At 32.5% G+C, this 22,570-nt stretch overlaps 2 protein-coding genes, 1 non-coding gene and 1 pseudogene across 4 annotated transcripts; 2 read left to right on the top strand and 2 right to left on the bottom strand.

Annotated features, from left to right (window-relative positions):
• The first annotated feature begins 716 nt into the window (after positions 1 to 716).
• Positions 717 to 3,098, top strand: LOC133678838 (glutamate-1-semialdehyde 2,1-aminomutase, chloroplastic-like; annotated as a pseudogene).
• On the bottom strand, positions 2,653 to 6,224 carry LOC133678837 (membrane-anchored ubiquitin-fold protein 3). 2 transcript variants are annotated; one of them, XM_062101354.1, is made up of 5 exons: positions 6,027 to 6,224; positions 5,663 to 5,890; positions 4,543 to 4,713; positions 3,471 to 3,533; positions 2,653 to 3,039 (listed from the first exon to the last, which is right to left on the bottom strand). In XM_062101354.1, exons 2-4 carry the CDS (start codon positions 5,790 to 5,792, stop codon positions 3,478 to 3,480), a joined length of 357 nt encoding a protein of 118 aa, XP_061957338.1. In that variant the 5' UTR covers positions 5,793 to 5,890; positions 6,027 to 6,224; the 3' UTR covers positions 2,653 to 3,039; positions 3,471 to 3,477. The 2 variants fall into 2 exon arrangements, with proteins under 2 accessions (XP_061957338.1, XP_061957337.1); XM_062101353.1 differs by lacking the exon at positions 2,653 to 3,039 and having other exon boundaries at positions 3,216 to 3,533; positions 6,027 to 6,220.
• Positions 6,225 to 16,641: 10,417 nt separating this feature from the next.
• Positions 16,642 to 18,233, bottom strand: LOC133678088 (bidirectional sugar transporter SWEET10-like). The gene is made up of 6 exons (XM_062100282.1): positions 18,191 to 18,233; positions 17,779 to 17,815; positions 17,467 to 17,677; positions 17,213 to 17,374; positions 17,015 to 17,134; positions 16,642 to 16,920 (listed from the first exon to the last, which is right to left on the bottom strand). Exons 1-6 carry the CDS (start codon positions 18,231 to 18,233, stop codon positions 16,642 to 16,644), a joined length of 852 nt encoding a protein of 283 aa, XP_061956266.1.
• Positions 18,234 to 21,896: 3,663 nt separating this feature from the next.
• Positions 21,897 to 21,968, top strand: TRNAQ-UUG (transfer RNA glutamine (anticodon UUG)). Its single transcript has one exon. It is a non-coding gene; the product is annotated as a tRNA-Gln (tRNA).
• Positions 21,969 to 22,570: the final 602 nt, after the last annotated feature.

Here is a 22,570-nt window from a genome sequence, read left to right on the forward strand (position 1 = left end):
ATAGAGATTATTACGTGTTTGGTGTGTGGGTTTTTTATTTGAGTGTGTCAACTTTTTTTTTTTTTTAATTATGTGACGTGGACATTCTTGGCTATAAAAATCAGAAGCATTCAATTGATGAATTTCTTAAAATGTAGATATTCAAATAAAAAAAATAAAAGTACACACACTTGTATAGAAAAATAAAAAAAATAGAAATTCACCAAAAATATCAAAAATAAATAAATAATTTATCTATAACTCCAATAAAAATACCTTTCTTTGACTTTAATTAACATCACCCATGGTGAACCTGGCACTGAAGAAGGCTGAATTCAATAAAGGCCGCTGACCCGACCCGGATCATGTGAAGTTTAGCCGTATATAAACCTAAGAGCAACGTGTTAAATGGAGAGTAAAAAATAAAGTAATATTTCTTTACTTGTTTTTCATATAAAAAAACTAAACAAAATGTTAAAATATTTTTACATGTATCTTACAAAAACCAAAACCAAAACTAATTAATTATAATTATGTAAAAAAAATAATATTAAAATTATTGAAAAAATACACTTATTTATTCCACTTAATATAATTAATTTTTTAAATAATTTTTTTATTAAAATATTCATAATAATAAAAATTATATTTATACTATTCAAAATATTATTTTATAATTTAACTCTTTAAAAATTAAAATAGCATCTCCCAATGCTCCAACAAGTGAAAGATGCTCTTGCAAAATCTTTTATCATCATCTTTGACCAGACACGGACTGTTAATATCCCAAAAAATTAAACACGAAAAACCAGTGTAAAAAAAATAATGGCGTCGATAATTACACGTGATAGTGTTGGTTTAGGACTTTCATGTTCCGCAACAAGAAAGATATATCAGGCAAGAAATCCTTCTTCATCAGGGTTGTCCTTTTGCAGCATTATAATAGCTGTCTCTGTTGAAGAAGAGAAAACGAAGAAGAGTTTCACTCTTAAAAAATCTGAAGAAGCTTTTAATGCTGCCAAGGTAAAAATAAATCACTACCCTTTTATTTTTTTTCCTTTATTAATAATGGGTTTTGATTGTTTTGTTAATTTGAGGTCTCCAGTTTCCTATTTTGACTTCTTAAGGTCCCAAGTTTGTGCTTTTTTGAACATAGGAAGAGTCTTCTTAGATTTGGATTTGGTTAAGTTGTTGAAATTGGTTTATTGCTGGTTTGGGTTTGATTTGAGAGAGCAAATTGTTGATTTTGTAGAGCTGTAGCTGAAAGTTATCTTATTTTGAAATGTGTTTTGGAGCTCTCTGATTGTTGGCTGATGTCATTGTTTTTGGGGCAGGAAATGATGCCAGGGGGTGTGAATTCACCTGCACGTGCTTTTAAATCTGTTGGTGGACAACCTATTGTGTTTGATTCTGTCAAGGGTTCTCACATGAAGGATATTGATGGAAATGACTACATTGATTATGTTGGTTCTTAGGTGCCTGCTATAATTGGTTATGCAGATGATGGGGGTTCTATTCTTCTTCTCCACCATTTGCATTTCAAGTGTTTCTGAAATTTTGTCTTTCTGTGAGAATCTTGGTACTCAATGATTGTTAATGTTCCATTTTTATTAGAGAAGTGGCCCATTTCTAAAAGTAGAGCATGGGTTAGCTGACATTTCTTCTGTTGGAAATCTAGGAATGAAGGGGAATGGAGATTGCCATTATTTAATTATCCAGAAAAGATTTTCATTCTCTTGCCTGAATCAATGGAAAAGACTTACTCATAGCAGACGGACCATTTCATTGTCTGTTGTTTCTCATGGAAGTCTACTAGATATTGGCTCTGGAATACAGTGCACCCTTTGGTCTTATTTTTCAATCTTGCGGACTGACATTTACTTGCAGGTACTTGCAGCCTTGGCTGAAACAATGAAGAAAGGGACCAGCTTTGGTGCCCCATGTCTTCTAGAGAATGTTTTGGCAGAGATGGTGATCGAAGCAGTTTCTAAGCATAGAAATGGATCGGTTTGTTAACTAAGGCACAGAAGCATGTATTGGTGTGCTTCGCCTGGCCCGCGCCTACACTGGACGGGAGAAGATTATCTAGTTCGAGGGCTGTTACCATGGCCATGCCGATCCATTCCTTGTCAAGTCAGGTAGTGGTGCTGCAACCCTGGGGCTCCCTGACTCCCCTGGTGTCCCCAGAGCAGCAACCTATGAGACTCTAACAGCCCCCTATAACTACATTGCTCCCATGGAAAATCTTTTTGAGAATAACAAAGGAGAGATCTGTGTAGTAATCCTTGAACCTTTTGTGGGAAATGCTGGTTTCATCCCCCCCTAGACCTGAATTTCTCAATGCCCATCGCAAGATAACCAAAGAAAATAATGCTCTTCTGATTTTCGATGAAGTTATGACTAGATTCCGTTTGAGCGGAACCCAGGAGTATTTTGGCACAACTCCTGATTTAACAACACTAGGGAAGATCAGAGGTGGTGGTCTGCCTGTTGGTGCATATGGTGGGAGAAGGGAGATTATGGAGATGGTTGCACCTGCGGGGCCAGTGTATCAGGCTGGGACCTTGAGTGGGAATCCATTGGCTTTGACCGCTGGTATATACACTCTGAAGCCGCACTGGATAAGATCACCAGTGAACTTGTTCAAGGCATTATTGATGCTGGCAAGAAAACTGGGCATCCAATTTGCGGTGGATATATACGTGGAATGTTTGGGTTTTTCTTCACGGAGGGGCCTGTTTACAATTTCGCTGATGCAAAGAAAAGTGACACAGCAAAGTTTGCCAGATTTTTTCAAGGAATGCTGAGGGAAGGTCTTTGCACCTTCACAATTCGAAGCGGGGTTTACAAGCCTGGCACATACTGATGAAGTTATTCAAGACATTAGTAGCAGCTGAGAAAGTTCTCCGGCAGATCTAGAGCTTTTGTCCCTGTATCCCTCTCTGATTGTTGATGTTCTCCCTTTTCTTGTTTCCGCCATTTTTCTATCGCATGATTGTCCTCTTTGTAGATGATCGTTCCTGGTCAGGTCCGCCTATTGAGAATCCGTATTTCTGTAACCTGGTTAATCGAGTGTATTATTCTCTCTATAATAACATTTGCCTACATTTGATGCTGCAGTGATCTAGGATGAGTGCAATTTTAACTTCAGCAAAATCGTCAAACTTGCAGGGCAAAAAATGCTATGGGTAGTAAGTACTATAAATCCACCCACAAATTATTAATTTGCATCATCATTAACACAGAAGTATTTCTCTTTGATATATGATTGCGGATCATGTCTTTACATCAATGGTTGTATACAGCTTTCTATTACTGGTACAAATCTTCGTCTTCAAAGAACAAACCAAGAAAAAAAACGGAAAGAAACACATCATAACTGGACACTTTTACAATTACACGTGAATACTGCGACACAGATGTTCAAAGAAAACAATTGCTGTACCTAAAGTGTTGGTACCATGGGTGCAATTCCCGAGATTTCTACGTACCTTGCCTTCACATTATGGAACACGAGCACACGATTTTCTTCGGAGATTTATCAATCTTCTTTTCTGCACAAAGAAAGACAACGATTAATTGTTAAAATAAGAAGCTTTTGAGCAACAAGCTTGAAGAGAACTACTGCAATGATTCCACGAGTCTCCATGAAATAGCCTAAGCGTAAAAATAATGTATAATTAAAAATAATGTATACTACGACACAGATGTTCAAAAATAGCCTAGGCTGTAAGGTCTCTGAGCTGCTAAATTTAAATTGAGAGGATACTACCCCACAGGAAATTTTAAGTTTCAATGGGGTTCTGCAACATGAGAGTAGGCACAAGTCAATATCCAAGGCAGAGAAATGCTTACAAGATAGAGTTAGATTAAGACCCGTTTGTTTTTGCATTTCAAAAACGCTTTTAAAAAAAAACAATTTTTTTTTCCAATTTAGACTTCCCTAACAAGAAACTAGGAACATCTAGTTAAAATTAACAGTATTTCCATGGGGCATTGTATCACCATTTGTTAGATTGACTCCTCGGAACGAAATAAAGTGGTGGAACTCAGGTGAATGAATTGACTTTGACTTCAGCCCATTATAGTAGAGTCTGGATGGTTATAAATCTGGGTCTTCATCCTTCATACAGATGACCTCCAAGGATAAATATGGAGACACGCTATAAATGCAAGGAGAAAGCACACATGCGCCACTTAGGATCTATGAAGTCAAGTCCAGGTACCATGTAGAATTTCTATATCTTCCTCATTGATATAAATAGAATATCTTTGACAGCGAGCTTGAAATCAAGTAACTAAAGGCTAGGAAAAATCCAGCTAGGCATAAAAACGGTTATCACCATGTGCACATCAGAGTACAAAACATGAAATTTTTGACCAAAAACAGGAAATTGCTATAGTTAAAAATCACTGCTTCTGTCAGAATCCAAATCAGATGTTCAATCATGTCATTTCAATTCCATGAGGTCCATATATAACCATCAAGCCAATAAAAAAATCAGTTCAGAAAACAAAGGAAAAGGTTGTGATGCAGGACAGATGATTTAAAATAGAAAATACCTGTTTTGGTTTTTGCTAGAGATGGCTGTACAACAACATGCATTATGATAACTCCCCCGGCTGCTTCTCCAAAAGGTGTTCTACATTGACCCACGGTCTTGTTGTTATCCAAGACTTTACCAGAGCTTATCAGCTTGATTTCATTCACTGCCTTGGGAGTTACTGTTTTGCCTAAAAATAAAAAAAGAAATCGTTCAGAAAAAAACATAACCAAAACAGCACAAAGAAAAACCTTCGGAGACATTCCTTCCCTGAAAGTAGACAGGTTTTTCAAAAAAGAAGAGATCTTTAGCTTTCTTAGCTTAGCTGTCAATATTTCTAAATTTGGAATTCAGCATTTGCCTGGAAAAGAAGAAGACATGGCTGACCAGTGTTCACATAAAGAACACCACCATCCATGCCCAAAGACTTGGCATATTATAGGCGGATTCTATTACCTTTCTTGATTCTGCACATGCTCCCACCGCCCTTACTATTAGGTCACATAACCCAGACTGAATCCAAAAACTTCAAACTACCCAACATATTCTTCAACTGTAACAGTTTTAGATAGCAAAGCAATCATATGTTACCGGTCCACGCCACTTAGTCTCACCTTAATCAAGCAGTAATACAAATCATAACCAAATACTAACAAAAGCAGGCTAGCTTCCCACGATTTATTTCCAACAACAGCCATAAAAACAAACCCCGTAAACAAAACCTACTCTTCAAAGTCGAAATCAATATGCCATTACGGTAGCCACAACTTCAAACACCAACAATCTCACAACATAAATAACATCTCTAAACCACCAACTTTTCACAACATCAACAGATAGATTACCCGTTTTTTAATCGTGAAGTAAAAACTACCATTTACATCAAACTATTTGAATCCTCACTTTTTCAACGACTTAGCAAAAAAACCCAAGAAAATTAGCACCCGCTTTGAATTTCAATCACTGGGTACTAAACAAGGTCCTAAAAGTTTCCAACTAAAGCAAATTAACCCAATTTTAGAATAAAATAAATCTTCCCAAATCAGGTAAATTCAACTAAAAAAAAATCAGATATATAAATATTAAAACAAGTAATTTCTTTTTCGAAAGAAATAGCGAGAAAGTGAAAACAAAAAAACCTCTGGGCCAATCAGAAACAATCCGCTGCTTAAGCATATCAACAGTAGACGTTGATGAGTACCGGAACGGTCCGATATCCGACCCGTCATAAAGCCTGAACTTTATATCCACCAAATCCTCCTCCGGCATTTCTATTTGACTTTTGACCTGTTTCCTTCTCCTCCTCCAACCAATTACCACCACGTGTTTAATATTCCACTCTCGGTTTCCCCAATCACAAAAGACACCTAAAATTCACACAAATCAACCAAAAATTAACAGATCTAAATATATATATATATATATATATATATATATATATAGAGAGAGAGAGAGAGAGAGAGAGAGAGAGAGAGAGATTGCAGAAATGAACGCAGACGAAACCTTTTTCTTTTCTTTAAATTTTGATGACAAAATAATTAACAGTCTGCCTTTTTTTTTTTGGGAAAAGATAAAAAGGAGACGGGCTTGGATTAGTAGTGAAGAAGGTGGAGGAGGAGGGGGAGTAGGTGTTTTGTTTGTTATTTTGTTGGTGAACTGAAACACATAGAAGAAGATGAAGGCAAAATCAAATCTGTAAATGGTAAAAAACGACGCTGTTTTTTTTTCTTTTTTTCATTCACAAGACGCGTCGTTTTGTATTATTTTAAATGTTGTTCATACGAAGAGTCGTGTTTCAAACCGATTATTGGTGGGCGTTATGTTACGAATCAGTTTAATTATTTTAAGATAAAAGAATATCTAAGCATTGATGATATTTTTTTATAATATAAAAAATAATCTATATAAGAATTGATATAATGTGGCTTAATTATTTTAGAAAATTCAAAAATAATCTAGATGATAAAAAATATATATATAATTTGATTCAAGATAAATATTTATGATGAGATTTTCTTAATAAATATTGAGACAATAACATATTAGATCAATTCAGGTCAACTCCGGTTAACATGTCAATTTGTATACCAAGTTATAAGAACAAGACAACTCATTAAAAACAAATCAAAATAAATTATGAAATTCAATTTTCAATAAATCTAATATTGAAAAATAAAACAAAAAAAATCGATTAAAAAAAGACCTAAAAAATAACTTGAGTTAATCTGGATTAATTTGTCAAACTCACGATTTAGATCATGAAATTGAGATAACATAATAAAAAATAAATTGAAACAAATTATAAATTTCAATTCTCAATCAACTTGGTGTTGAAAGATAAAATTAAAAAAAAACCAACTCAAATAAACCAAGTTAACTCATCAATCTTATAGTTCGAGTTATGAGTTTGAGATAATTTCATAAAAATAAATTGAAAAAAATTATAAAGCTCAATTTTCAATAAATATAATATTGAAGGATAAAATTAAAATTAAAAAAAAATTAGAATAAAAAAAAAGGGAAAAAAAATTATTCTAGTAAATAGTGTTATGTGAGAAAATGTATAATAAAACCCATTCTCCTTTATTTATTTATTTTTGTCAATGTGTGGGCTATGAAGCATGTGTTTACTACTGGCATCCATCCACTAAAGTAGGAAAACCCTAAGAATAAAGAGGAAAAGAGGAGAAAAAAGAAAATTATGAAACACAATTACATATGATAGATTCAAATAAAATTGACTAAAAACCCCCCTTTAAATGAACACATACCCCCTAAAAAAGGCCCTTAAAACACCTTTTGAGATTAGGCTACCAAGCGTGAGCTCAATATACAATTGGGGTCCTAAAAGAAAGGTCTCGGGCATTATAGCCTGAGTCTAACACCCAAGTAGCATGGGCTCGAGCGTGGTAGCCCAAACCCAACTTCATAAAGGGCATAGACTAAGGCAAAAAGCCCAAGCCCATGCTGGGTGTTCGTCCATTTTAGGTGCATGCCCAATCTTATTTAGCGTGCTGACTAGCACCCTTTGGGCTCGGGCTTTCGCGTTCGAGCCTAAAATGCTCAGGTCTAGACGGCGCACCTGGACCCATCTTTCATTTCTAATGGGTTAAAGTACCCTTGCCTGAGCTCAACACTCACTAGAGAATTTTTCCAGGACCTCACACAGCTCCCTCAATATTTTATATTGATCCAATACGTATTATTTTGAGGAATATAACTTAAAATATTACAAGGGTAAAATTATATTTTAGCCCATTCTCTCCACACAAAAAAAAAGATAAGATTTATAGACTATAAAAACATCATGAATCCTTCAAACAAAATGTTCACAATCTCTTCATTCTTAATATTTTTAACATTCTTATTTTTAAATTCTATCTCTCTAAAATATCATTTCACTTTCTCTTTATATAAAATTACTAACTTTACCACTAGAGAATCCTCACGTTCATCAAAGAGGACCTTTTACAGATACCAACCACCTTAGTTTACAATGCACCACTTGCTATTCCCACAGCTACTAACCATAATAGCTTACCAGGAATCACCTGCTACTACTAACCACCTAGCCTTTTCATATCAAGCCATCAAACACCTTAACTAATGAGAATATATTAGATTGCTTGAATTGAGAGATTAACCAATTATCTAACACATTAGTCTTATTCTTAAGCATCTTGAATTTTAGGACTCAGTAACATTTTTCACAACTGTAATTATTGAATTGAAATCACATCATCAAGAATTATAACTCTATCATTAATTTACTCTAATTTATTTATTTATTTATTACTATATACTTGCCCTCCTTCATTTTCTCATGTTAAGGATATTGCAAAACAACTTTACATAGAGATGACATTCACTTCTTAATGCGTGCATACGATTAAGCTTTTTTGCATAATATGTTTTGAATTATTCTTTTCTATGTATACTATCTTCAAGAAATTGTTTCAAATTATTAAATTCATTTTGATCCATCATGCAAAGTACTTATATTATTGATTTTGTTACCTTTAATTTTTTTGTTGCCAATTATAGGCAATATCATCTTTTGCTTGGTCTCCCTTTCTCCTTTGTATGTATAGCTCTATAAGTTTTCCTCTCTAGTTTATTCCACATATTTACTATTCTATGTACATTTTGCTAAATCGTGAGGACTAATTAAAATATATCACAAGCCAATTTTTTTATCAAATTTGCAAGAGGAAAACCAACTAAGGTTTTCAATTTATCCCATATGTTATTGCACTATTCAATGCAATGTTTTGGTTGTTCTATGCTATTTTTATTAAGGATAACATCCTTTTCATCAATGATGTGCTAAAAAAAAAAGTATTGTTTGTTTAAGTCTTGGCCTAAACAGACATGAATGAATAACTTCCTATTTACGACAGATATAACTGTTCAATCAAGCTATAAAATGAATAGCATTTTGTTTAGGTCATACCTAAAGAACAAGGATGACTACCCATTCAAGACAACCTGTCATTTAGGTCAAGCCATATAGATAGTCCTATATATCTTTTAGGTCTTAACAACAAATTATTTTTAGACCCCAATCCAACCCCTTAAACCGAATCCCAAACCTATATAATTTTTTATGAAGCTCAATGATTGGCACATAATACAATGGACTATTACAACCTCTAAGAGGTCAATATGGTGCCTAGTTTTCTCTCTAATAACTAACAATAATTGTAAGTACGATGCATACCTTGTCAATATGGTGCTAATCCTTCTCGTTAATCACTCACAAATATCAACCTTTTCCACCAATTAAATAGTGAGACGCAATAACCAATAACTCATTTTATAAGTTATCTGTAAGGAAAAATCATTATTCTTCATGATTACTCATTTGGAAACTCCTTGCCATATAAGGTGATTTTATGTGATTAAGGTGTATAAATATCTTAGGTCACTAGGTTAACACATAAGAAACAAGTCCATACAAAACAAAAAACCATTATAACATACTCTCCTATATTCTTTCTCATTATTATATATATTATTCCTCTCCTATATACACTATTCCCCTCCTATATACACCATTTATCTCTTACAATTTACTAATTTAAGCATTAAAGAGATTCTTATCTTGATATGAGACTTGTTTTTATAAGAAAGTATGGAATGCCCAAGCCTAAATACCTTATAATCCAAGCAATCTAAAGCATCAAAACAACCCATAAAATAAAAAACTCAAAATGTTTATTTTTGGCACAAGTGAGTTTCAATTTATCACTATGCTATTGGGCATGTTCATGACAATTATTTCCTTTGCTAATAATCATCATATTCATGGAAATTATTGAAACTCATTCTATCATAAACTAAACTTTTAATCCATTTATAAAGTCAAGTTAATCATTAATTCAATTCGGAACCAAGGTAATTCCTAAAATTCTTAGGGTAGATAAAATATGTTGGAATAAAAAAAAATCAATTGATTGCTAAAAAAATCCATGACAAATATATATATATATCAACATGGATATCAAGGAAGATAAAAAATTCCATTCATCCTTAAAGAAATTTTTATCAGGATAGAGATATTATTACTGATTTTTATACCAATTATTAAACTTGATAAATTTAAACATGTTTCTAAAATATATTAGCATTTAGGTTTGATACGGAAAATTAAATAGATAAAAAAATATATCTCCTACCATTGATGAAAAACATGCATGCAATGAATTTTTTAAGATTTTGGTACTTTTAAGCTATGACACTCTCAAATTTAATGATATATTTCTATAGGTAAAAGTTTGTATATTAATGTGTAAGTCTAGGGATCAAAAGCCTGTATTTATATAACAAGAGTTTGATTAAACTCAATTGATGTATAACTTTGTTACCATTTAATATTATAATTAATTTATTGGACCAAAAGTTAAAGTTCTTGAAAATACTAAATCTCACATTAATAAGAATTTAGTAAAACGTAACTTAAACACCTTTTCTACATAAGCCCCAACTGATTGAGCTTTCTAGCTAGATTAGATAGCTAGAGCTAAATGCCTAGTAAATTGAGTGAAAAGTCCTCTCACAGACTTGTATAACAAATTTGTATTTGATTTCCCTGATATTGAGCATTAATTAAAATTCAGAAGTTAAGAAAAAAAAAAGCTAGTTTCAAATTGAAAAATAAATGCATGGTTCTTTAAATTTTTTAAATTGGTAATATTTAAATATTTAAACATGTTTTGTTTAGAGATATTCAAAATAAGATTTAATCTTTTTTTTAGTTTAACGTGGGTGTCTGGGCTAGCTTACGCGCACCTCGACTAATCCCACGGGTCCTGAAGTTAGTGACCATGTAAGTCTCCAGTGGTCATCATATGAGCAACTACAGGGCTCGAACCTGAGATCACAGAGGGAGGAAATCTTTTGATTCCAAGTTCTTACTACTGGACCACCATCTAGATGATTAATAAGATTTAATCTTAATATTCTTGTTAGTTGGAAATTTATAATGTAATCTTCCATTGCTTGGTTTATATGATATCATACTCCCTAAGAATTTTATAAGTTCATTAAGATCAGCTAACCACCCCCTCCTCGAGCGATATCTGGCTTAGCTAGTAATCCCATCTCGTTTGAAGATTGTAATCAACGGGTTACAGAGTATCATAAATAAGTGCTAATGCATCATAATGCATGTCTATGTTGTAATATGATTTTTTTTAAAAGCATATTTAATTATAAATTTCGATGGAATAACACAATTGAAAAACAAAAAAAAAAGGCTAAATAGCATAATTTGTACATGTCACAATTGAAAAATATAATTTTTATAACTTCTTGTTGTTCAAAAGAACATAAAAAAAATATTAAATGGAAAGAAAAGAGGAGAGATGAGAGAGAAAAAAAAGAAAAAAATACTAGAAACATATCGAAATCTTGACTACGACATCACCAATACAGTTAGAAAGATTTTTATAAAACGAAAACGATAACATCAAAAAAAATCATCGATAATAATTTTAATGGACCACACTTGCCATCTAAAGATGAAGGGTGATTCACTTGTTTTTGGAGGCAAGTGTGTCCACTCGGGTTACTATTGATAATTTTTATTGGTGTTGTTAGATTTATTTTGTTAAATTTTTTTTAATGATATTAATGATGTTGTCTATATTCTGATATGTACCTGTATTTTAACAAGCTTGGATTTGTGTTTTGTTGGGTAATATTTGTAAGGTCTGCTTGTAAATAGTTGCACAATGGCACCTGGTGTAAATCAGGTTCCTCCTCCTTCTACACAAGGATCCTTCATTATAGATTGATTGAGCGCAAGCTTTACCGAAATAATAAAAAAGCCTACTGTTTTTCCGCTACTGAATCAATAAACTTAACTTCATACGATCATGCCATTGTTTGTAATTTTAGTTGGAAAGTGGTTGTCGGCAATAGGACGTAGAACATAAAGTTCTGGCAGTGACATTGCCCTGCAACCTGCTTCGTTGTTCATCCAGACAAGCTAGCGTCCTCTGCCTGGGAAAGTATTTGCAACATTGCCTTCAGCATCCAAGTTGTCGTTCAATATTGAGAATAAAGTTACCATATATATATATATAGATTCCTTGCTTGAAAACACCAAATCCTAGTAGTTAGGCTAACCTGCAGCCTCTTATTCGATAAATCTTTGCTTCAAAACACCAAATCCTGGTAGTTAGGCTAACATGTAGCATCTTATTCAATCATCTTTTATTTAAAATCCACTTAGTTAATAGATGAAAGCCAAAAAAGAAAACCCCACAACATAGATGTTAGAATTTTGATTTTAAAAGTCCTGAATATACATTTTAGGGATTCTATGAGTTGTCGCAGCTTATACTGTGTATTTCAGACCAAGATGTAATTCTATTGTGTTTATTTTTATGTTTAAAAAGTGTTTTAGATTTTTTTTTGTTTTAGTTTTTTTTGTATTTTGAATAGTTTTGAAGTACTGATGTTAAAAATAAATTTTAAAAAAAATAAATATTTTTATATATTTTCGAATAAAAAACACTTTGAAAAATAATCATTCTTATAATCTAAAACAAATATTATTGGAGTTCAATTATACCAGATTATTCCTTCTCCTTTTCTTTTATATATATATATATATATATATATATATATATATATATATATATATATATATATATATATATATATATATAGTTTTAAGCTCAAATTAGTTTCTATACAAAAATAAAATAAGTCATGTACCTGTTACTTGCAATCTTAAACTACTTGACTGGGACAACAAGACCGCTAAGCTGTCTTGATTATGGATTGTTTGAGCGATGTGCCGTTGATAATGAACTTTAAACCAATTTTAAAAGTGACATGTTGCAAGTAGTGTCTTCATCTTTGGGGGCATTGAAGAGTGTTGATATAATTGTTTTTAAGAGCATTGCGGTTAAAATTGTGTTTTTAAAAAATTTTAAATTTTTTTAAAAATAATTTTTAATATTTTAAATTATTTTAACATGTTGATGTCAAAAATAATTTTTAAAAATAAAAAAAAATATTATTTTAATATATTTTCAAGAAAAAAAACACTATGAAGTACAACCGCTATCATACTTCTAAACACTTTAAAAATACATTTTCATAATAAATATATCAAAATAATATTTTTTATTTTTTAAAATTATATTTTCAAGAAAAAAAACACTATGAAGTACAACCGCTATCATACTTCTAAACACTTTAAAAATACATTTTCATAATAAATATATCAAAATAATATTTTTTATTTTTAAAAATTATTTTTAATATAGTATATTTTACTTGATATAGTATATTTTTAAAAATAAATATATCTAAGAAAAAATATTTAATTTGAATAAAAATATTTAATTTTTAAAAAAATATTTTTAAAATGTAAAAACAAAATCATTTTTAATGTATTTATATTTTACTTGATGGAGATTGAACTCTGATGAAGGACACCTCGGCCAGCGTGAACCGGATAGGGTGCACGAGATCACCTCCGTTTCCATCGAGTTGGGCAAACCCCTTGAGTTGTTGGAGCTAAGTTACTCGGGGAAGAGTGCTGTCATCGAGGACATGGTCAGTCCGCCAGGCCTTCGACCCACTCGTTGGGTTTTCGGCCGAGACTCTGCAGTATCTTTGGGCTTCTGGGACAAAACCAGTCGCCATTAGGTAGAAACTTTTGTTACCATTAAGAAGTGGACTCATCCCTGCTGTTGTTTCCGTTCCCAAATCTACTGGACTGGAAATAAGAAAAGTAGTTAAGCTTAAAGGAGGCCATGGCATGCTGTCTTGTAAAGTTGGGGTTCATGGGATTGGATTTTTTTTTCATGCCGATGGAATCTCTTGGAAAACTTGGTCTATCTAGTTTTACAAGTTAAAGGCTAAGAGCATCAGCCCCCTTGCCTTTCTTCTTGTTTTCCAAGATTTGATATAAAAGAATAAAGGCAGTCTAGCATAGGCCGGCCCTGCATGCTTGCTTGCTCCATGGCACAAGCATTACATGAGCCGTTTTCTATCTTACCCCGTGAATCAAACCAAAAGCAATCCAACTTACAAAGTCTCAAGGAGGTTTAAGCAAAACTATAGAAGTTTTGGTTGCAAAATAGATTCAAACTGTGTCAAAAAAAGCATTGGAAAGAAGACAATACTGGGTGTCTGATGCTTGACAGAGATTGACTGTGCTCTCTTGAAGTAATTGACCAGTAGTGATGGTCATTGATTTGAACTTTTCCAAGTGGTGATTACCTCTTGATTGTGATGATATGACAGATTCCACCATATGTTTTTGCTAATGGAAAGCATCGAGGTTCATTTTTATTCTTGATTTGGAAAAGAAAGAGACAGGCCAGCCATGCGAGGGAGCCCACAATTAAATGAGAGATGCTCTGCCAAACTCCTGGATTTGTTGTGGCCTGGGGCTCATCCATTATTCCAGTTAAGTTTAAGGCATTGGAATCGACACGCATGGATTTAATATCAAGTAGGCTGGTGCTTCCAGGTATGATTGGAAAAGCATTAATTGTTCATGCGCATGATACTAGACGAAGTGGCAAAAACAAATGTATAATTTCATATTTATTTATGATAATAAAGTGTTAAGTATATATATATACACGATCCATTTTCTTTTCAAATAATAACAATATTATATATCACAGTTTATTATAATAAGAATGTGCCCGAGTTTATTTAATGAATCCTTATATATATTATTGAATTACTTATATATATTATTGAATTTAATAATTGAATTTTAGTTCTATGATCTAGAATACTTAAACTATATTGTGGTGGCTCATTATCAACTTCATATATAAGGGTTGATATTTTAGAGAAAAAGAGAGTGCAATAATATTTTAAAGAGATAAACTCTAAAAATATCTATGCTAAAAATATTAAGAATTGAGAGATTATGAACCTTTAACTTGAAGAATTCATGGTGTATTTATAGTTCATGAATCTTATTCTTTTGTGGAGAAGAGGAGCTGACGTGTAATTTTACCATTATGATATTTTGAGTTGTACTTTTCTCAAAATAATATGTATTGGATCAGTATAAAATACCAAAAGACCTGTGTAGGGTCTGAGAAAAATTTCCTTGCGATTGTTGGGCTTGGGCAAGGTGAAAGTGGATCCGTACATGCTACATGGACCCAAACACTCTGGGTTTGGGCGTGACAGCCCAAGCCCATAAGGGCACTGGGGTGCATGTCTAGCACTAGCTAGGCATACAGCTATTGGGGTGCATTGGGCAGATGCATAATGCATTGTATAGTGTTCATACATTGGGCGTCCATATGCTCATGCAGGAGCATGGCTCGAGCTACTTGCCCGAACCTATATTCGTTGTGCGTGGGCTTGGGCTCCTTACCCAAGCCCATGCTCCTTGAATTTGTTAGGGCTTTTTCCTCTTTAAAAGGATTTTTTTGGGTCTATTTTGAGGGATTTTTTAAATCTATTTTATTTGGATCCATCAGCAGCCTCCCAAATCTTTATGATATTAATCCATAAAACTTATAAAAATACCTGGTTACCAAGACAAATTCATCAAATTTCCTTTATATAAGAAGAGGGGTTGAAACCTCGAGTAATAAACTGGAAAGCCCGTGTGTAAGGGTATGCATCATGTTTGAAAACTTTTCTAAGTATGTAGAGGGAAACCATGAGGGAACCTATACTTAGAAAAATTCTTAGGAGGGTAAGGTGAGATATAAAAGACTTCATACTTAGAATATTTTTCTAAGAGGTTATGAGAAATTTATAGAGAAAAACCTCATACTTAGAAAAATTTCTAAGTGGCTGTGGAAACTTATGAAGGATGAACCTATACTTAAAAAATATTCTAAAGGATTGAGGAGAACTCAAGGAGGGTGACCCCTAGTGATACGCATACTTATAAAAATTTCAAAAGAACAAAGAGACATATATATGGAGGGTGGTTTTATTACACCAAGAAAACCAAGTCCACCAAGAAAACCAAGTCCATTTTTTGAAAAGTGATCACATTAGAATATAAGAGGTATGTGACCTCCCTAGATTGCATGAGGCATGAAAGTCTTAATTAAAAAAAGATCTCACTGAAAAGTGAAAGGTCTGTAGCCTCCTTGATGATATCTCAGGGGCTTGAGAGCCTCTAAAAAGTCTATAACCTCTCTTATGGGGTCTTGAAAGCCCCTCATTTTTAGGTGAACTTTGCTCTTTGTTTTTCTAATTTCTCTCATCTTTCTTTTTTATTTTGTGATCTTATCTATTTATAATTCATTTTTTTATCTTTTTATTTGTGATATTTTATCTTCTATCTCCTTATCTTTTATCTCGTGGTTGTTTAGGAGAGGGGCTCAAACTCTTGATGTCTATTTCGGTGTATTTCTTTACTTGTTTGTCATTTCACTCTCTATTTTTATCTTTTCAATTTCTTTTATATTTTTATTTTGTTTTTGTCGTTTTTTATGTTTTAAATAGGGTCAAAAGTCGACCATGACACCAGGGAAGACATCAATGGCATGAAGCCTTAATTACACGAAGACAAATTACCTAAACAGAAACTAATTACATAATTAAGGCACGACCACATACGTATACAGTTCATGCAAATTATAGTAGCAACCCAATAAAGCTGCTAAAGTTTGTTTACGACATCTATGGCTTTCATGATTTCCATGGCCTGTCTCTTTGCATTTTGATCTTCAACAAATCCGTTTCCATTATCATTCAGCTTTGGAATCACTATAGTTATCTCGGAGCAGATTGTTGGACCCAACTTTTCAAGGTCCACGACATGTTCAGATATTTCTAATTGAAGTTTAGGCTCCACCTCCACAACTTTCTTGGGGTTCCTATAGATCATATAAAGTAGCATCTGGAGAAGACCGAGGATAAAGCCCAGTATGTTTGGAATCTGTTGATGGGAAAGAGAAGCAATGTAAAAACAAAATCATTAAATGAAAAGTCAATTTCATATTTCATGTATGTATAAATATTTGATCACTTACAGCAACAAATTGATCTTTCTTTAGATAGCCATAGAAGAACCACATGAGTGCACTCAAAGTTAAGAAAAATGACAAAGAGAAAGGCATGAACTCCACGCTCTTTGTTTTTATAACTTTTCTCTGCGAAATTCAATGAGGTATTAGAAAAAGATCAAGATCAGCCAGAAATTTGTGTTTTGCATGCTCGAAGTCACTTACTGCAATGAAAAGAGGTGCAACAAAAACGCATATAGAAAATATCATGCAAATCCATCCAAGAACTTGGACACGTTTGTGGCCTTGTGTTAGGAAGAGAGTCAGTACACAGACGAGACCGAACCCAAAAACATTGAACAGCAGGAGAAGTTTGAAAGTCAGAATCTGCACCAAATTGAGCTCAAAATATTAGTAAATCTGAAGTGTACTTCAAAAGGGCTTTAAACGTTACGGAAATTTGTGTTCATGGGATGTACTTTATCCTTCTTCGTGGCATAAAAAAGGTACACAACAATGTAACCTATCGCCATAAAAAAGGCAAAAGAATTGATGGTGATTAGAAGGATGGTATCCTTCTTGAAAATCGTATAGAAGAGCCAAAGCATAGCACTAAATAGTGCAATCACATAAGGGATAGATTGGAACCCTTCGCTTGTCTTCTTCTTGCAAATTTGATAAAATGTTGGCCTGTGATATCATTCATCGTTAATCGTGTTAGCAACTAATTAATACAGAGGAAGGTGATTAGAGTACATCTGAAGACTGGAGACTAAAATTTTCAGACTTACAGAGGAGAAAGGCAGGCCAAACAAGAGATGATGTTTCCTACATTCGCAGAGAAAAGAAAGTATAAATTAGTTTCTCGAGATATATAGTAAATGGTCGTTCTTACCAAAAAAATAAAATTATTTGTTGCACCCTCCTGCAATTTTGCCTTTCAGCTAAATAAAAAGAAAAGCTGAAACTTTTATATCAATGGAGAATTATTCATATATAATTGATCAAAACTTTTACTGAATCAATAATTTAGAGAAGCAAAGATATATGTAGGAGCTGCTTTGCATGTATGAGCATTGAGTAGTTCTTTATCTAAACGTTCCTTCCATCAGGGAGCCAGGAGAAAAAGAAAAAAAAAAGAAGAATTGACGGGGAAGCATATATAGAAGAGCAAATTAAATAAGGACTTGTAATTATTTCTACCTAAAAGACCAAAACCGAACACCCATGTCAAGTGCAAGGCCATCTCTCCACTACAAAAAATCAAGAAAGACAATTATAAGTCTGTCTCTCTCAACTCTCTCCCCCACTACAAACTCCAGGTAATGTTGTTTTGCTTAGCAAAGCTCATGAGATATTTATACAGAGACTCTAGTCAAGTTGCAAGGTTTCTTATCTTTTCTTTCTGACAAGGAAGTTGCATGTTGAAGTAATAAATATAATATATCAATATAACTGTGGGAAGTGTTAAGAACTCAAAATGGTTTTCTTTCCCAGTTGGTTACAATGCGTTTAACATATTCCAAACAGCCTTTCTAGCCCTAATGCCATATTTGGTTTACTGTTCTTGAAGGTTGACACTCAATCTTCAAGGACGAGGCCCCTAATGCTGGTACCATTCATAGTACCCTAAAGTTCTTGGGGCCCCACCAGAAGGTTCTTTCTGAGGTGTCATCCACCATGTGATCTTATTGGTTACAGCTCATCTTCAAGTGCTAGCTAGTAAACTTCACTTGATCAAGCTGATCCTTAATTTATTTCGTAAAAGAAAACAAGAAAAAGAAAAACCCATCAGCTTGTTGCAAAACCATCCATATATAACCACATTTTTTGGTGAAAGCAAGCGATCGGCTTCCTTGGAATGGTTTTGATACTATTTGTAACATCATGTATATGCCCATTATCCAAAAAAGTGTGTTGCCTATAGATCCATGCTTTTAGAGATCTTAGAGTTAGGTAACATATCAAGGCTTACATAGTACTGTTGACAAGGAATATTGAGTGAGGGCTATGGCGTTCCAACAAATTAATTTTCAGAAAATCCCTTGGGCATACTCGTTTGTTTGCTGAAAAGCATTTTCCATAAATTCATGATAAATAAATTATTTTTTTATATTTAGCAATATTATGAAAAATGATTTTTGAGAAATAAATTCCTTTCTAATATTTAATTAAAAATTAATAAGCTGGAAATCATTTCTTGTCCATTTATTCTTATTATTACTATTATTACTAGGCTCCTCAAGATGTATTTTCACATTAATTTGTTACATTTAAATAAATTTAATAAATTCATCAAAATACTAGTTTCAAGATTTGAATCCACAAAATAGAAAGAATGACATTTTGAACTACTAAGCCATGCATCTCCTTAGGGTTTTTTTTTTTTTTGGAAGTCTTAAGCTATTTTTAACCTAATCGCTAGCTCCAATAGTTTGGTCCACGCTCAACCACGGTATATGTTGCAAGATTATCCAGTTAATTCACATTTTTCTTACTATAATTTCAAATTTTTGGCCGGAGAAAAAGTTTCTATGTTCAGAATCTTGCAATTCCGCCTAAAGATTAACCAAATTGTGAATCATAACGTGCTAAATGGGACCGACATACTCGATCGGTAGTAAAATCCATGCAGTTGGCTCACTTTTATTATAGGAGTCTACAAGCTAGATCTTGAAACTTACTTCACTTCCAAGGATAATTCTGATGTGGAATCGCACTTGATGGCAATGAGTTATTCAGAATATTTGATCTTCTAGGGTAAAAGATGCAAACAAACGATGGAGATGTGACTGAGCATCAAGATAAAAGCATATGCTGTTCTCCCTAAACAAGAAACAACTTTTAACGTTTGACCGGTAGCCATTTGCAGCAATTCCTCACCTAAAAAACTAGTTTATGCTTATGGGTCGTGGCATTATGTATACATGATGATGAAGTAATGAAAAAATTTTAGATGAAATATGGACTTTTCTTGTTCATCTTGGATGGGCTGGTAAAGTGATCGAGGTGATCTCTAGTTGATGGGCTTGATCAGAGATTTGTACATTCATGTTAAAAAACAATTTTAAGATGGGGTCATGGTGATATATACCTGATTAATCAATAAATAATATAATATTTTTAAAATATCATATCCTCTAGTTAATGGGTTGATGGGACCTAAAAAACAAGTCCTTTATTAAAACAAGAAAACCTATAGTACTTAAATTAGCAAGTATAAGATAAGTGTACTAATGTATATAAATTGAAATACACAAAAAGAAATGTATAATGAAAAAGAGTCTATAACCATGAATAGTACGGCTGGAAAGCCCATGTTGAAAAATGTACGAAAATTTCCAGCCGTTTGGGCTAAAAAACAAGGATGGAAAAATATTACTTGGAGGTTTTAGTGGGCCACAAGTGCAGCTCGAAGGCGATGGGCTGTTTGAGTCGTTCGGCCATATCTAAACTACTAGAATTTAAGCCCAAAATGCCTGAAAACCCGACACTGACCCTGGCATGCTCATATATGCTTCTTTTTTCTTTTTCTTTTTCCACACCAAATTTCCATGCACAATTTTTTTTCTTTGCACACACAAAATACTTTTCTATCAACTTCTTCTTTGTAGAGAATCACTAACATTCTTCATTAATTTCCATGCATAGCATATGACACATTTAATAAATCGTTTGGGAACGCGGTGCAAACGGCGTTCCCAAAAAAAATTATTTTTTTTGCTAAATTTCAATATAATTTGTATGTTTTGAATCGTTTTGATGTGTTAATATCAAAAATAATTTTAAAAAAATGAAAAAACATCATTTGCATACATTTCAGCACGAAAAATTATTGAAAAAACAACCACTACCACACTGCCAAACATATTTTAGTGTTCTTTTACTAATAACTAACACCAATTTTTTAATTAATATCATTTATTTTTTTAGGATCAGTAAAGCTCATCAACTCAATCATGAAAATTAGAATTTTTTTTTGTAAAGTTTCTTCATGACTTTCAATATTTTATGAATTTTTCACTATAAAAATAAAAATCTTGTTTGATTCACATGATATTTTTGTTATTATTTTCAATTTTAAGTCAAATAAGATTTTTATTTTTTATTTTTTTTATTTTAAATTTTAAATTTTTTATTCAATAAATATGTTTTGTTAGTTTTTATAGAAAATATTTTTAAGAATTCGAAAGCTAGAGATGAAAAAAAACTGTTTTCTCTGAAAATAAACACAATCTAACGGGTTTTTTAAAAATTTTATGTAGTTCTCAGATCGTTTTGATGTGCTGATATCAAAAATATTTTTTTTAAAATAAAAAAATTATTATTTTGATATATTTCTAAAAAAAAACATTTTAAACTGCAATCGCTACCACAATCATAAACAGGCCCTAAATGACATGAACTCCCCCGCACTTTTGGTGCTTACCGGTTACCACATGCCTTTACATATGATGATAAGAGTTGGTTCAAGTTAAATGATATTTTGAGTAAAATTATAAATATAATTTTTTAAAATAATTTTTTGTTATTATTTATATAATTCTATAAGTGGAGTCTTAGGGGTTTTTTTTTTCTACTTGAAGTTAACAAATTAAGTGAAAACAATTTCATTTTATAAAATTGTTCTTGAGATTTTTTGTTAAATGAAGGTTTTGAACCATTATTCAAGTGGCACTTAGCAAGGATTTAAGTTAATTACCATTTGAGATTTAAACAAACTAAAAGAATATAAAAATCGAGCTAGAGAATGGTCTAAACTACCCTCGTCACCGCTATACTTGAAGAAATGTATAAGAAGGATGCCACATTAGAAGTGTAACGTACTCTCTTGTCTTAAAAAGAAAAACAAAGCGAGGTCAATGACTTGTTGGAATATAATTATAAAAGTCAAACGGTCTAACAAAGTGGTTCTATGGTGTAGTGGTTAGCACTCTGGACTTTGAATCCAGCGACCTGGGTTCGACTCCCGGTAGGACCTCTTTTTTGCATGGTATCTGCTAGTTTTATTCTTATGGTATGATATTTTGTACCATAATTTGATGCAAAGTAAAGTGCTTTGAGGCAGATTTTGCTCCTCTCGTTTAGATGTTGATAATAAAGTGTTAGTGTAATTAAACTTAGTTCTGATACCAGTTTATTAGGGATTTTTTATATCTTAAAGTGATATTTTTGTAAAGCATGAATTATAATAAAAAAATATTGAGAAAAGTAGATGAGAAATAATTTTTTTTTTTTTTTTTGGTAAATTACCTCCTCCATTAACATAGAGCGAGGGAGGGAGCGAGCTTTCACTAAAAACAAAAAGAGGAGTACAAAGCCGACAAAAATAATACTTGAAATCCCAAAACCAAATACATCCAAAAAGAACCCATGAAAGGTTCATCAAGTTCTGATGTTGCTTGAGGATTTTTAGGGTGATATTGTTTTTTTTTTAGTTGTTATTGTTATTTATGTAAAACATGTTTATTAATAATAAAGGTTTTTTAATTTCTAATATTCAAATATATCTTATTAATTAATCTAATTTTTTGATTAATGAATCTACAATCAAGTTAAAGTTTGTGGAACAAAAATATTTTA

This window comes from Populus nigra, chromosome 18 (assembly GCF_951802175.1).
Source record: "Populus nigra chromosome 18, ddPopNigr1.1, whole genome shotgun sequence".
NCBI lineage: Eukaryota > Viridiplantae > Streptophyta > Magnoliopsida > Malpighiales > Salicaceae > Populus > Populus nigra.